At 34.1% G+C, this 13,775-nt stretch overlaps 1 protein-coding gene across 1 annotated transcript; it reads right to left on the minus strand.

Moving 5' to 3' along the window:
- Positions 1-1,293: 1,293 nt before the first annotated feature.
- On the minus strand, positions 1,294-2,023 carry LOC131875625 (uncharacterized). The gene has a single exon (XM_059220212.1). It carries the CDS (start codon positions 1,853-1,855, stop codon positions 1,544-1,546), a length of 312 nt encoding a protein of 103 aa, XP_059076195.1. The 5' UTR covers positions 1,856-2,023; the 3' UTR covers positions 1,294-1,543.
- Positions 2,024-13,775: the final 11,752 nt, after the last annotated feature.

Here is a 13,775-nt window from a genome sequence, read left to right on the forward strand (position 1 = left end):
AAGTGGAGTCTAATTATCGATCATAATTTGCATAAGAAAATTAAAAATCAACTCATAAACAATGAAGAAAAAAAACTTATGTATATCTTGAACTGCTAATTTAAATCTAATTGCAGTTAACTTTTCTAAGTTAACTTCTCTAAATTAATGCAGAGTACACTTGTTTCTTCACAATGTTCAATATTTTTTTGGCTGGACCACCTTGAACTCCTAATGTAAATCTAACTACAAATTAACTTATCTAAATTAATGTAGAGTACACTTGTTTTTCCACAATGCTCAATATTCTTTTGGCTTGAACACCTTAATTTTTTTTTAATCTACATTAGAATACTAAGTCGACAACATATTATAATATTGTACGTGGGCATCTTTCCTCTGTCTTATACATTTACGAGATACAATTGATTCCTCTATTTTGTAGAAGTAGGGGTTCCAATCGTATTAGCTATCCAGCATGCTCGATGCACATTGACCATTCATAATATTATTTACGGTCAAACGTTCATCCAGTATGCTGGATAGGCATTGCTGTTTGCAATATCTTAGTCATTTTTTATGGCCACTCTCTTTTTGAAGGTAGTTATCTCTCTGTTAGCTGTGACAACAATGCAGGATAGATAATAGCTTCTAATTCGCTCAAATTATTTGCAAGATACGGCAGCTCAAAATTGTGATTCATCTTTCAAAGATAAATTTGTAATTATTCAAACTATTTTAGTGCAAGATTGCAAATACCCACGTTTCTCTCTACGAGAATAGCTGCACCATTTAAATGTGGAAAGCCAAATATTGAATGAAAGCTAAAACAAAAGAACTTTGAATAAGGCATTCAGAATGTGATCAAAGCCTTTTATCAGAGTGAAAGCTTCTTTGTATTCCAATATATATGTCCCTTGGAAGACCCTTACCCATATTCAGACATACAAAAAGTTTTACATCACAAGATTTAATGGTAGAATATCACAAAGCTGAGTTGATATTGATAAAGACATTGCAGAGCACTAGATCCACAAAAAGAATCCAGTAGCAACAAAATGATACCGTTGACATTCTCAAATTTACTTGTATATATACAGAAACATTTGACATAATAATGGTAATACAGAGACGATTCCCAGCAGCTGTGCCAGGAGTTCTACTATACAAACAACTTAAGAACTCTCTTCCACTGTGATCCAAAATTCAAAGAAACCCACATGGAGAAAACCTATTCTATAACAGATTTCAATTGATCTGCTATGATTTCTTTTTAAAACCAAGTCACATTCACCACACTCCATTTGCTCTTCATTTCACTTAAATTCACTTTCATTTATACAGAAACATTTGAAATAATAATGGCGATACAGAGATGAATCCCAGCAGTTGTGCCAGGTGGTTTACTATACAAGGAACTTAAAACTCTCTTCCACTCTTATACAAAAAAATTCAAAGAAACCCACTCACAAAGAAAATCTATTCTATAACAGACTTCAATTGATCTGGCATGATTTCATTTTAAAACCAGGTCAGATTCACCACACTGCATTTGATCTTCATTTCACATTCCCTTCAGTTGCTGTGGGAGAACCACAGGTGAGGGAGGGAATCGAACATGGGTATTCCCCGAAGAAATTTTCTTGGAGATCTGACTGCCGGGTATATTACTTTTGGTGTTGTGGGAAGAGAGAATGGCCTCCGCCATTAACTCACAAGAAAACCTTCCCGAATCACCTGGAAGTCTCATGTATGCAGAATCCAATAAAATCCTCTGTGATTCGCCTGGAGAAGCCAATGGAAGGCCATTTTCCTGCCCACCAATTTCCCTGTGCTGAACAATGGCTTTGTAAATATAAGGCAGTAATCCTTCCATACTTCCTCTAAAACAAACACTTCTAGAATTTCTTATTCCTAGGATTCTGTGCCGGAACTTGAATTATCTGAGAACAAATAATATAGAAGGGCTAATAGAAATAATGGTGTTCTGAGAAACGAGAATAATTCGGGATTTAAAGGCGGTCGTAGATAAACATGCAAGACAAAGAAGATTCGGAAGGCCGGCCGCTCAACAAGCTAATGAAACTATTGGTTCGCCCAGTTGTTTTCCATCTCTTTTCCGTATGAGGCCAAAGGTTTTCTAGAAAATACTAGCATTTTTTAATTCCATGATAATCCATTCACCCAGTCAGGCGTGTAGCACGAGAGAAAAAACATGCAAAATGGAAACTTCTACAACTCATTTTCAAAGCCACGATGAAACCTAATTATATTTTTCTGAAATGGAATCTTACCAAATTGGTTTTGTGGAAAATCAATCAGGAACTGGTCAATATGTGGATTGGTTTGTTAATCTTTGAATACAACTAGCTTTGCTTAAATTTAGTATTGTTTAATTTATTTTATTGTCTTTTGTTCTTAAGTCACAATCTAAAAATCTAATTCAGTTTCTTTATTGAGGATTGCTTTGAGCGATAGCGTGAAGGCAAAGGAATAAGTTTTAGTGATAAAAGTCCTTGGTGGAGGCAAATTCCATTGACCATAGCTAGATAAGGTTGCAAACTGCAATAATCTGATTTCCACATCATTTCCTATTGTGAATACTTAAACAGGCTAAATCCAATGAATAATGGGGATTTTCATTGGAGAAAAATGTCAAAGTTTTGATTTTCGTTGCTGTAATCTCTAAAAATTAGGTTTTGATTTTCATTGCTGTAATCCCTAAAATTAGGTTATGATTTTTCCTAATGGTGGATTTGAACTTGTCGAGATTGGCCCTTAGTAAAATTGCGAGTTCTTCACAATAATTCAAATTAGATGAGATTTAACTTGCATCTTTACACGTCGAATTTTCTTTAGGTATTCAAATTTCAACTTAGAAAATTGGGAGTAAAATAATTAAAGTTGTATGTTCCTTATGATTTTGTAGATGCCAAGACTTACAACACGCCAATTATATCACATCCAACTATCTATATTCAAATTGTCTATTATTTAAGATTAGATTGAAGCCTATGAATTCCCATTTTCAGGTACGGTGTCCCATCAATTGGTTCATTTGTCAAAACTGTTCCCCACTGATGACGACTCATAAACAATCATTGACAGTTAATATACCAGTTAAAAATTGTCAGTTTGAATTTCCTATGCCTACTTAGGCTTCAATTGTGGAGGAAGTCTCCCATTTTTCATTCTTACAAACTTATTATATTTCATATTAAGGGATAAGATCTAATAGTTGAGGAGTCTAAAATCGTACTTCTGTGATAATTTTAAATCATTTTATTTGATTTTATCAAAAATTTATTTGGCATGCTTCCTACTTGTAATTAAAGATAATGCTGAAGATACTACTTAATTCTTGCTTGATAGTTGTAATAGATTAAGATTGAATTTTAGTAAACTTAGAAGGAAGATAATTGTTTATAATTTTCTGACTATTGACATGCAAAGAGGAGGTTGAGGTGGTCTAAGAGTAGACAAAGTATAATACGGTGAAGAGCCCAATATATTTTAGTCTTTGGTTTTTAAGATATATTAGAGGATAATTAAGTAGTAGTAGAGAATAGTTCATAAGATATATTAGAAGATGTTAAAGTAGTAGGAGACTTCTAAAATACATTAAAAGATATTTAAATAGGAGTACTTAATCATAATATTGATTATAAATTTTTAATTAAAGAGTATTATTATTCAAGGTGATTTTTTGAATATATGAATATTGACTTAGAAAAATAGACATGTAAGGGAGAATTTTAATATCATTTTAGATATGAAAAAAATAGGAAAGGAAAATAAATAAGACATGTTAATATGAAATTTTTGGATACTGATTTTTTTTCTCTTTAATATTATCAAGTCTTAGCATTCCAAGGTAACTTCTATGGTGAACCATGAGTTAAAAGATAAGGGACATGCTAACAATTAAACATTATTTATATTTAATTATTATTTAATTTTTTAATTCTCTTATATAAAGAAATTCACGCATAAATGCAAAATCTTTTAATCATATACCAATGTTTAATAACCTATGGAAATATATTTAATGACGATTAGAATAAAACTAACCTAAGACTAAAATTCTTCTAAATTAGTTGCAAGGAATGAAATAAAAATATTAGGGGATAGAGAATGTATGGGTGGGAAAGGTAAGTTTCCAAACTAGAAAAAAATAAATGGCTTCTATGCCTCCTTTTTGAATACATGAAACCACTCAGACAATAGATAGTCCAAGCATAACTTGCATAACTTGAATGCAAGGAAAATTATTTTTTCTAACGAAATGAATCTCTTGCAACTAAAATCTACCTAAAATGCCTTCCTAACCCTAGCCTAATTGAGGTGATATTATGATATTGATTCATTCTATAGATGCTAAATGGTTGAATAAAATTAATGATTGCAATTTTGATGTTAATTGATTAAATGAGATTTATATTGGAAGTGTATCATAAAACATGTGTATGTGTTGCAAGCTTGCCCAAATTATGATTATTAGGCATAAATTCATGATTAGATGAAAAGAGGATGATGTTGTATCAATCAAATATAATGACAATAGATATGATATTAGAATTCTTGTATGGTGATTATGTGATGCTTTATCTATTTATATGTATATTGAGTAGGTACACTTGATGCATGTATGTGTTTAAGTGGCTACATGTACTAGGTACAAACACCACCTAGCTTCACAAGTCCAAACATACTTTGATGATGGTTATGTGGAGGTGTCATAGTTGTTGTAATCATTTAGCCTTATCAATTGTACTCTATTTGAGTGGGTTTACTTATTTATTTAACCTATGTTCACCTAGATACCACCAGTGGTATAATTTTGGAAGACCCAATCCTATGTGAATGCCCTGCAAAGAGTGCTTGATGTGTAGTTTATTGTTGTCATGCATTTAACTACGTAAATAAGTTTACAATTTAAGTGGTAATTTATCACAATTTAATGACTGAATAGGCTAGTTGGTTAAGTGCATTATTATTCTATGATTTAAGCAAAAGAATAGCTTTCTAATGATTACCTTGGGTTTAGGGTGAAATACGAGCGAAAATGAAATGTTTTAGTTATTTATTTTGATTTAATGCAAAAATGCACTTTATAGTGTTAAATAACAACTTAATATTTCAAGAGAAGAACATAACGAAACTTGATGGGGTTCACCTAGCTTTCTCACACTTCACTTAGTTGGTCTTGCTCAATTCCACCAACTCTCTAGGCCTAGCTATGCTCTAAGACCTCCAATTCCTTCTCAATCGCTTCTAGGGCTTTCTTCTTATCAATTTCAAGGTGTTTTCTTCAAGTGTTTAACTAGGAACCCTACCAATTCACAATGTTTCCCATGTGCTCATTATGGCTATCTTGGCTTCAACTTGTCAATTTGACCCCCTACTATTATGAGTTGATACAGAGGTGTGGAGGTGACTTCTAACATAATTTGAATACCTTTTTGTTCCATTTGAGGTTTTCTTCCATTCTCTTTCTTACCAATTTCACCATTTTACCTAGAAAAGGGCTAAAAGGAATGAGCCCCTATTAGGCCTCCAAAATCCAATTTTCTAGGGCTTGGAGGAGAACGATCCAAAAGACCCTACAACAAGGTTTGATATTCTTCAATGATACACCTATCCTCAAGTGATTTAGGTGTTTTTGGTTTCTCAACCCATTGTACAATGCCCTAAGCCAAAAATGAGGATTTTGAAGGGTTTCTAGGCCTTCTAACTGATAGTGACTGGTCAAGTTTGGAAAATGAGCATCAAATGGTCTTGTCAAAGCTTCCCCTTGCATTGGAAACTTTGTATGAACTTCATGGACCCCTCCAAAAGGTTATATTGTGGTTTTTCATTCACCCCTACACTTTACTCTCCAAATTCACTCTGTCTCCTCTAGTCGAGTTGCTCCTGGACTCGCCTAGAACAAGGTGACAGTCATATCAAGCTTTATCTTCAGAACTTGTCCCTGCATATGTACACTGTACAAGTGGTTGCCTTCCATGTCCCAAAAGGGTGTGATGGTAGCACAAAGGGAATTCATGCGGCAACCATTTTACACAAAAGTGCTATTTACAAGCCAAAACTGGTTGTTTACAAACAAAGCAATGAAAAAAATAATATAACCTAACTTCAAAGCTTGGAATGAAACTAATAACTCTGAAACAAACCAAACAAACTCAATCCATTACTGGATAAATGGATTCAATCCATTTGTATTCACAATATGAGAAAAATAAGCCAAAAAGATGTCAAACAATCTGAAAGTGAGTAGTTTTAGATTGTTGATCTTACAAAAACAAAACTCCAACCTTGGTAACCATGCAGGAGAAGGTTTTTATAGTTTTCACCACATGTGGAGGCATTCTAGGGCATTGGTCTATCCCTAACTCCATCGCTAAGCATTTTAGGACAAAAATTGTCATGACAACTTTTTGCAACTTTGCACTTTTTGCACTTTTTTGCTTTTCTAGTCCATGAAACCTATTCTAAGCCATTACTCATGAATTTTAAAACATTCCTAAGACTATTTTAACCCTCCCTAATTCGTATACCAATTTTTACCACTTTTGACCATCAAGAAGGTCAATTTCTTACTCAAACCACTACATATGCACAAAATGAAAACCTAAGAAGAACTAACTCAATATAGGCCTAAATTTTACTCATCACACTCATTTTGGGACCCTCCTAGAGTTCTTATTGAGCATCTGAATTGGCTAAGGTCAGTACAAGCCAAAATTGAGAAAACCCTATAAGCCTAAGTCCTGGGTGCTCCTGCACCAAAATCGTCATTGTGCGAGCTATGGGAGAAAAACAAGGAGCTAAGGAAATAAGTTGTGGATGATGGTCTGAAACCATATATGAGAAAACTTCATGGCCAAGACCACAAGCTAACGGAAATGTTTGTGAAAGGTTGGAATAAAGGGGTGCTTAGTGTGTATGGTGTTGAGTTTAGGATTGACGAGCCCTTCATTGCTGAGATTATGGGGTTGAGCATGGAGGGAAAAAAGTTCTACAGAGAAAGGGAAAACTCGATAGAAGCCCTGTCTATTTTTTATGATAATCAGAGTGAGAGAAGCAGAATCAAAATAATTCAGGATGAAGGCTACAATCCAAAGGATCTCCTAAAGCTTTAGGTGAACGTGGTGGAATTTATTATGAGATAAATAACCCTAGATGGTCACTATGCAAGTATTTTTTCTTATCACTTCAATATCCTAAATCACTTTAGGCATGATAAAAAAATTTCATTATCATTTTACTTAGTGTCTTTTCTTGAGCATAACATTCATAATCATGTTAAAAACAACAAAAAATCCAGTACTGTATGAGGGGATAATCCTTCTCATTATGGTGTACTCTAAAGTGCATGAGGTTAAACCATCCCCTATTTTGAGAAACCCCAAACCTTTGGTTGGCTAGGATGTGCATGGGGTTCCGGATAAAAAATTTGATGAGAAAGAGGAGGGAAAAATGGCCATGGATTGGGATGGCATGCATGTGTCGAAAGATTATGATTATCGACCCTTTGAGGATGAGGGTCTACATCATAAACCCACTCTTGGCACTACTAGCAGCAAAAAAAGCGAAAATCCACCTAGATGGGCAACGAAAAAGTTTTAAACCCCCATTTGCCAACCCCAAAATTTGGGCCCTCAAAGTTTGAAAAAGAAGGAAACTAGGAAAAAGGCAGAGACTCAACGTAAAGGGGTTGATGAAATCAAACCAGATATTCCCCTCAATGTGGACTCATGGGAGTTTAAAAATGATGAGATGGATATTGAAATGCTCCTAGTGAATTCAACTTCCAACCAGGAGAAATGCTTATGTTGGGTGTATTAAAATAGACATCCTTAAACAAGGCATCAAGGGTATCATTGACACTTTCACTAAGAATCCAATGCTTGATAAAACTGAAAAAATTCTGAAGTTGACTCAAAAAATCATGGAGGAAATCAGGGTTATGAAAACTGAGCACGAGTCAAGGATTGCCCATCTAGAAAAAAGTATATAGGAATTAAAGGGAAACCTTATGGGACTGGTGGAGGTTATAAAATAGGTGATGTACAATAGCATGAAAGGCTTGAAAAGGGTAAATGAAAAAAATTCCATACAAAACGCCATCCTTGTTAGTTCTGATACGTCTCTGGTTGCTAATTTGGACAAGACGAACTAGGAAATTCAGACTTCCATAGAGCCCTCTACTAGGACCAAAAGAAAAAAATAGGGAAGAGGCAATTCTAGATTTATTATGTAAGAGCTTGAAGAGATTAACAATAATATGATTTAGAATAATACTGAGCTCATGAAAGCTCTTAGTTAATTTTTTTCTAGCTTTTTTATTTTTCATTTCTTTTTGTTAGGTGTTGTGGGGTGTATCCCTTGTTTCTGTGGCTGTTTAGTAGTTGTTCAGAGTTTGGTTTACTACTGGTTTTTTTTTTTTGGACTTGGGTTTCAGGTCCTTGTAAAACCCATTTATCTTAATAAACAATAATTTAATATTTCAAAGGGTAAAATAAGGCATCTTCTTTTTCTTGTTTTGTTTCCCCTCTCTTTTTTCTTGTTTTCTCAAGAGTTCCCGTATTTCCCTCTATTGTCTTTGGCTTTTGGAAGTAGGGCTTTGTTGGGTCATGGTAGTGTGTGGCCGTTCTGACGGGGATTCGTTATTCAAGGGTGAGTAGAACCCCTTGTTTCTTTTTGTTTTCTCTTGGGTTAGTATTTCTTCTACTCCTCCCCAATTTTTTGGCTCTCTCCTTGTGATGGTGTGCTCTTTTATGGAGGGGAAGAGGTTGTTTTGATTTCCCATTGAGAAAGGGTTGTTTGGGTAGTGTGTCTGCTCTCCTTCTTGTCCTATTGAGGTGGCCCTGTCTAATATCTAGGTGGAGACTAAGTGTGAGGGAGTGTTCTAATTGGTGCTGACCGTGGCTTTGAAAGGATTATATAGTTTGTCGGTATGTTTTCCTCCTTGTCTTATTGAGGTGGAGAGTTGGGGTGAGGAAGCATGTTGGTTGCTTTTGTTCATGCTATTGGTTTTGTGGGTTGAGGGAACCTGTAAAAACCCTCTTGGCTTCTTATGTAGTAGGTTTCGAGTGCCTTTCCAAAACCAAGTTTCCCAGACTATTCCTACAAGATGTTTTGTTGTGATCTAGACTTTGTCTGGTTGTGAGATCCTTGTAAAACCCTCTTTTATGGTTGAGGGAGCCAAAAAAACCCCTTTTATCTTTGTTTTCTCTAAGGGGCAGCTTCTTGCTAGTATTTTTGAAGGGCCTAGATCAACGTGTCTATTTTTGTTAAGATCAAGTTTTGTTGTTTGAGATCTGAAGACTTTTTTATAGGTTAAGGGAGCTTGGGAAAACCCTTCTTGGTGGCTGAGGGAGCCTTTTAAACGCTCATCTTCTATTTTTCAGATCTATAGTTTGACGTTTTAGATCTGTTGTTTTTGCCAATATGGTTTGTATTGGGTTATTTTTGTTTTTTGGTTGGCGTATGTTTGTTGGCGGCAACTATGTTTTTTGCAGCTACTTTTGCCACTACATCTGTAATGTCTATTTTGATTTGTGTTGTAGTGGTTGGGCTACCTTATGTCTTCGATACATCTTTTGTAGCATCCCTTTGATGGTTTTGGATCTGTGAAAAATATGAGGGTTTCAAATCCCTTCAAAACCTATTGTATGGGGTTTCTGGTCCCCTCAAAACCTATTTATCTTAATAAAAAACAATCTTTAGTTTCTACCATTTATTTTAAATATAATCTAGTAACCTTCATTGTATTCCATGAGGTAAATTGTACCTACGAGTTGTAATGCTTGTGGGAGTTGGAATTTCTTTAGAATTTTTGACCTCAATGAAAATCAATGGTCTAAAAACAACTTTTGGTCCCATGAGTGTTACAAATTGTTGGTACATTTTATTTGATAAAATACAAAGACGGCTATTAGAATCTTATTTTTAATTAATGGTAGAAATTAAATAGAGTCTACCCCTTAAACTCATTAATGATTTTCACCTTCAAGATTCTACTTTTTTATTAAAAACTATTTTGTTAAATGAAAGGATTTGGAATAGGAATTAATGCATACTCTTATTATTTTCCAATATTTGTCAATATTTCATACCAAAAACATTTGATATAAAAAAATTCACCAATAAAAGTAATATTTTTCATTAAATAAAGGAAATATTCACCAATAAAAATTGTTAATTTCTTTTAAAAAAATTAAATATTCACCAAGATTTTATATAGTTTTTTGAGAGGGGGTTTCATAAAATTTTCACTAGAAGAGGCTCTCCATGCATTTTCTTTTGAAAACTTTTTTTGTGGATGCTTTTCGAGAGCACAACCTTCACAAAATTCCATTATAAAATTATATGGTAGGCCAGCCTTTCATCATCCCCTATTTCCTAGGTTGCTACATGTATCTAAAGTTAAAATGACCAATTCCTTCATGCTAAATTCTGCTTTCATCATTTGCATCTATCAGTAGTAAAGTAGAATCTAATTTTGCAACAAAGTCAAAAAGAGTGTACAAATGAGATTGATGATTCACCTTACCAACAACAATCTTGGATTTTTATTGCATGTCAAATATGCTCACAAAATCTGGGGTGAATTCAACTCTCCTTCTAGTGCCACTATGTGTCATTTGATAGATAGAGTGAAGATTGAAACAAGCTTTGGAATGTGCAAAACATTCTCAAAACTTCCAATTCTGAGCTCTACCCTCCCTCTTCCAATTGCCTCTACTAGAAAGTCACCACCCATGAGAATAGGACTGACATATGGTTTTAAAGAGGAGATAGAATCTTTTGTGGCTTCTATGTGATGTGAAGCTCCAAATTCAATGATCCATGCATCTACAAAAGAATTAATAACAATTAATGCATGTGCATTATCTTTTTTTTTTGGTGCTTTTTATTGTTGCTTCTTCTCGACACTTTTTGGAATAAGATTACCAAAAATATTTTGCTGAAGTGTTTGCACCATGAGATCAATAGTATTCTTCATGCATGATGATTATGTATGGTAACCATGGTTGCAATTGCTGCACTTTGATTTGCCTTTTTATGCTTCTTTTCTTTCATGCTGGAAGATGCATTCAGAGTTTCAAGATTGATTTCCTTTTTATTTGATGCTTTAGCTATTTATATGTATATTGAGTAGGTACGCTTGATGTGTGTATGTGTTTAAGTGGCTACATGTACTAGGTACCAACTCCACCTAGCTTTACAAGTCCAAGCATAGTTTGATGATGGTTATGTGGAGGTGTCACATTGTTTGTAATCATTTAGCCTTATCCATTGTACTCTATTTGAGTGGGTGTTCTTATTTATTTTACCTATGTTGACCTAGATACCACCTTGGTATAATTTTGGATGACTCAACCCTATGGGAATGCCTTGTAAAGAGTGCTTGATGTGTAGTTTATTGTTGTCATGCATTTATCTATGTAAATAAGTTTATGATTTAAATGGTAATTTCTCATAATTTAATGATTGAATAGGCTAGTTGGTTAAGTGCATTATTATTCTATGAATTAAGCAAAATAATAGCTTTCTAATGATTCCCTTGGGTTTAGGGTGAAATATGAGCAAAAATGAAGTGTTTTAGTTATTTGTTTTGATTTAATGTAAAAATGCACTTTATAGTATTAAATAACAATTAAATATTTCAAGAGAAGAACAAAATGGAACCATCGTCATGCAAGATATGGGAGAAAAACAAGGAGCTATGGATGAAAGTTGTGGATGGCAATTTGAAGCCATATGTGAGAAAACTTCTTGGCTAGGACCACAAGCTAACGAAAAAGTTTGTGAAAGGTTGGAATAAAGGGATGCTTAGTGTGTATGGTGTTGAGTTTAGGATTAATGAACCCTTAATTTCTAAGATTATAGGGCTAAGCATGGAAGGCAAAAATTTCTACAGAGAAAGGAAAAACTCAAAAGAAGCCCTGTCTATTTTCTATGATAAACAAAGTGAGAGAAGAAGAGTCATTAAAATTTTGGATGGAGGCCACAATCGAAAGGATCTCCTGAAGCTTTTGGTGGACATGGTGGAATTTATTGGTAGGTACATAACCCTAGATGGTCACTATGCAATTATTTTATCTTATCACTTCATTATGCTAAATCACTTTAGGCATGATAAAAAAAATTTCATTGTCATTTTACTTAGTGTCTTCTCTTGAGAATAGCATTCATAATCACGGTAAAAATAACTAAAATCTATAACTGTATGAGGGTATAATCCTTCTCATTATGGAGTATGCTAAAATGCATGATGTAAACCCTCTGCTATTTTGAGAAACCCCAAACCCTTTGCTGGCTAGGATGTGCATGTAGTTTCAAATACAAAATTTGATGAGAAAGAGGAGGGCAGAATGGCCATGGATTGGTATGACATCAATGTGTTGAATGATTTTCATTATCATCCCTCTGAGGATGAGGGTCCCCCTCAGAAACCCACTCTCGACACTACTAGCAACACAAATAGCAAAAATCCACCCAGATGGGCAATGAAAAAGTTGAAAACCCCCACCCCCAACCCCAAAATTCGGGCCCTCAAAGTTTGAAAAAGAAAAAAATTGGGAAAAAGGTAGAGACTCAAAGTAAAGGGGTTGATGAAATCAAATTGGATATCCCCCTTAATGTGGACCCAGAGGAGTTTTAAAAGGACGAGATGGATATTGACATGCTCCTGGTGAATTCAACTTTCAACCAGGAGAAATGCTTCCACTGGATGATTAGTGAAATAGACCTCCTTAAATAGGGCATCAAGGGTATCATCGACACTTTCACTAAGAATCTGGCATCTGATAAAATTGAAAATCTCCTAAAGTTGACACAAAAATTATGGAGGACATTAGGTTTATGAAAATTGAGCACGAGTCAAGGATTGCCCATCTAGAAAAGGTATAGAATAATTAAAGGGCAACCTTAGGGGATTGGTGGAGATTATAAAAGAGGTGATGTACAATAGCATGAATGGCCTAAAAAGGGTAAATGAAAAAAATTTCCATACAAAATGCTATCCCTGTCAGTTTTGATCCATCTCTGGTTGCCAATTTGGACAAGAAGAACCAGAAAATGTAGACTTCCGCAGGGCCCTCTACTAGGACTAGAAGAAAAAAAAAAGGGAAGAGGCAGTTCCAGATTTATTATGGAGGAGCTTGAGGAGATTAACAATAATATGATTAAGAAGAATACTGAGCTCATGAAAGCTCTTAGTTACTTTTTTTTCTAGATTTTGTCTTTTTCATCTCTTTTTGTTAGGTGTTGTGGGGTGTATACCCTATTTCTATGGTCGTTTCATAGTTGGTTAGACTTTGGATTACTCTTGGTTATTTATTTATTAGACTTGGGTTTCGGATCCTTGTAAAACCCATTTATCTTAATAAAAAATAATTAAATGTTTCAAATGGTAAAATAAGGCATCTTTATATTCATTGTTAAATGCATTCCACAATTGAGGCACCACTGAGTTTTGAGAAACTAGAAATACTATGCATTTATATTTATTTATACATTTTATTCAAAAGGAAATATTTCTTTTTAATTTAATATGAAATTTTGATTTATAGTTTAATCAACAATTTAATATTCAAAAGAGAAAATAATGGCTTATGGATATCCATTTTGAAAGGCATGACATAATTAAGATAAAATAGAAAATTAATAATTAAAAAGTATTTTCATTTGTTAGTTCAAAAAGGGAAAAGGTCAATTTGGCTTTATATGAGGGAAATATCTCATTTGCTAGGGATTGTTTTTTGGGGGATTTTGGAGCTCTGAAA

This window comes from Cryptomeria japonica, chromosome 5 (genome assembly GCF_030272615.1).
Source record: "Cryptomeria japonica chromosome 5, Sugi_1.0, whole genome shotgun sequence".
NCBI lineage: Eukaryota > Viridiplantae > Streptophyta > Pinopsida > Cupressales > Cupressaceae > Cryptomeria > Cryptomeria japonica.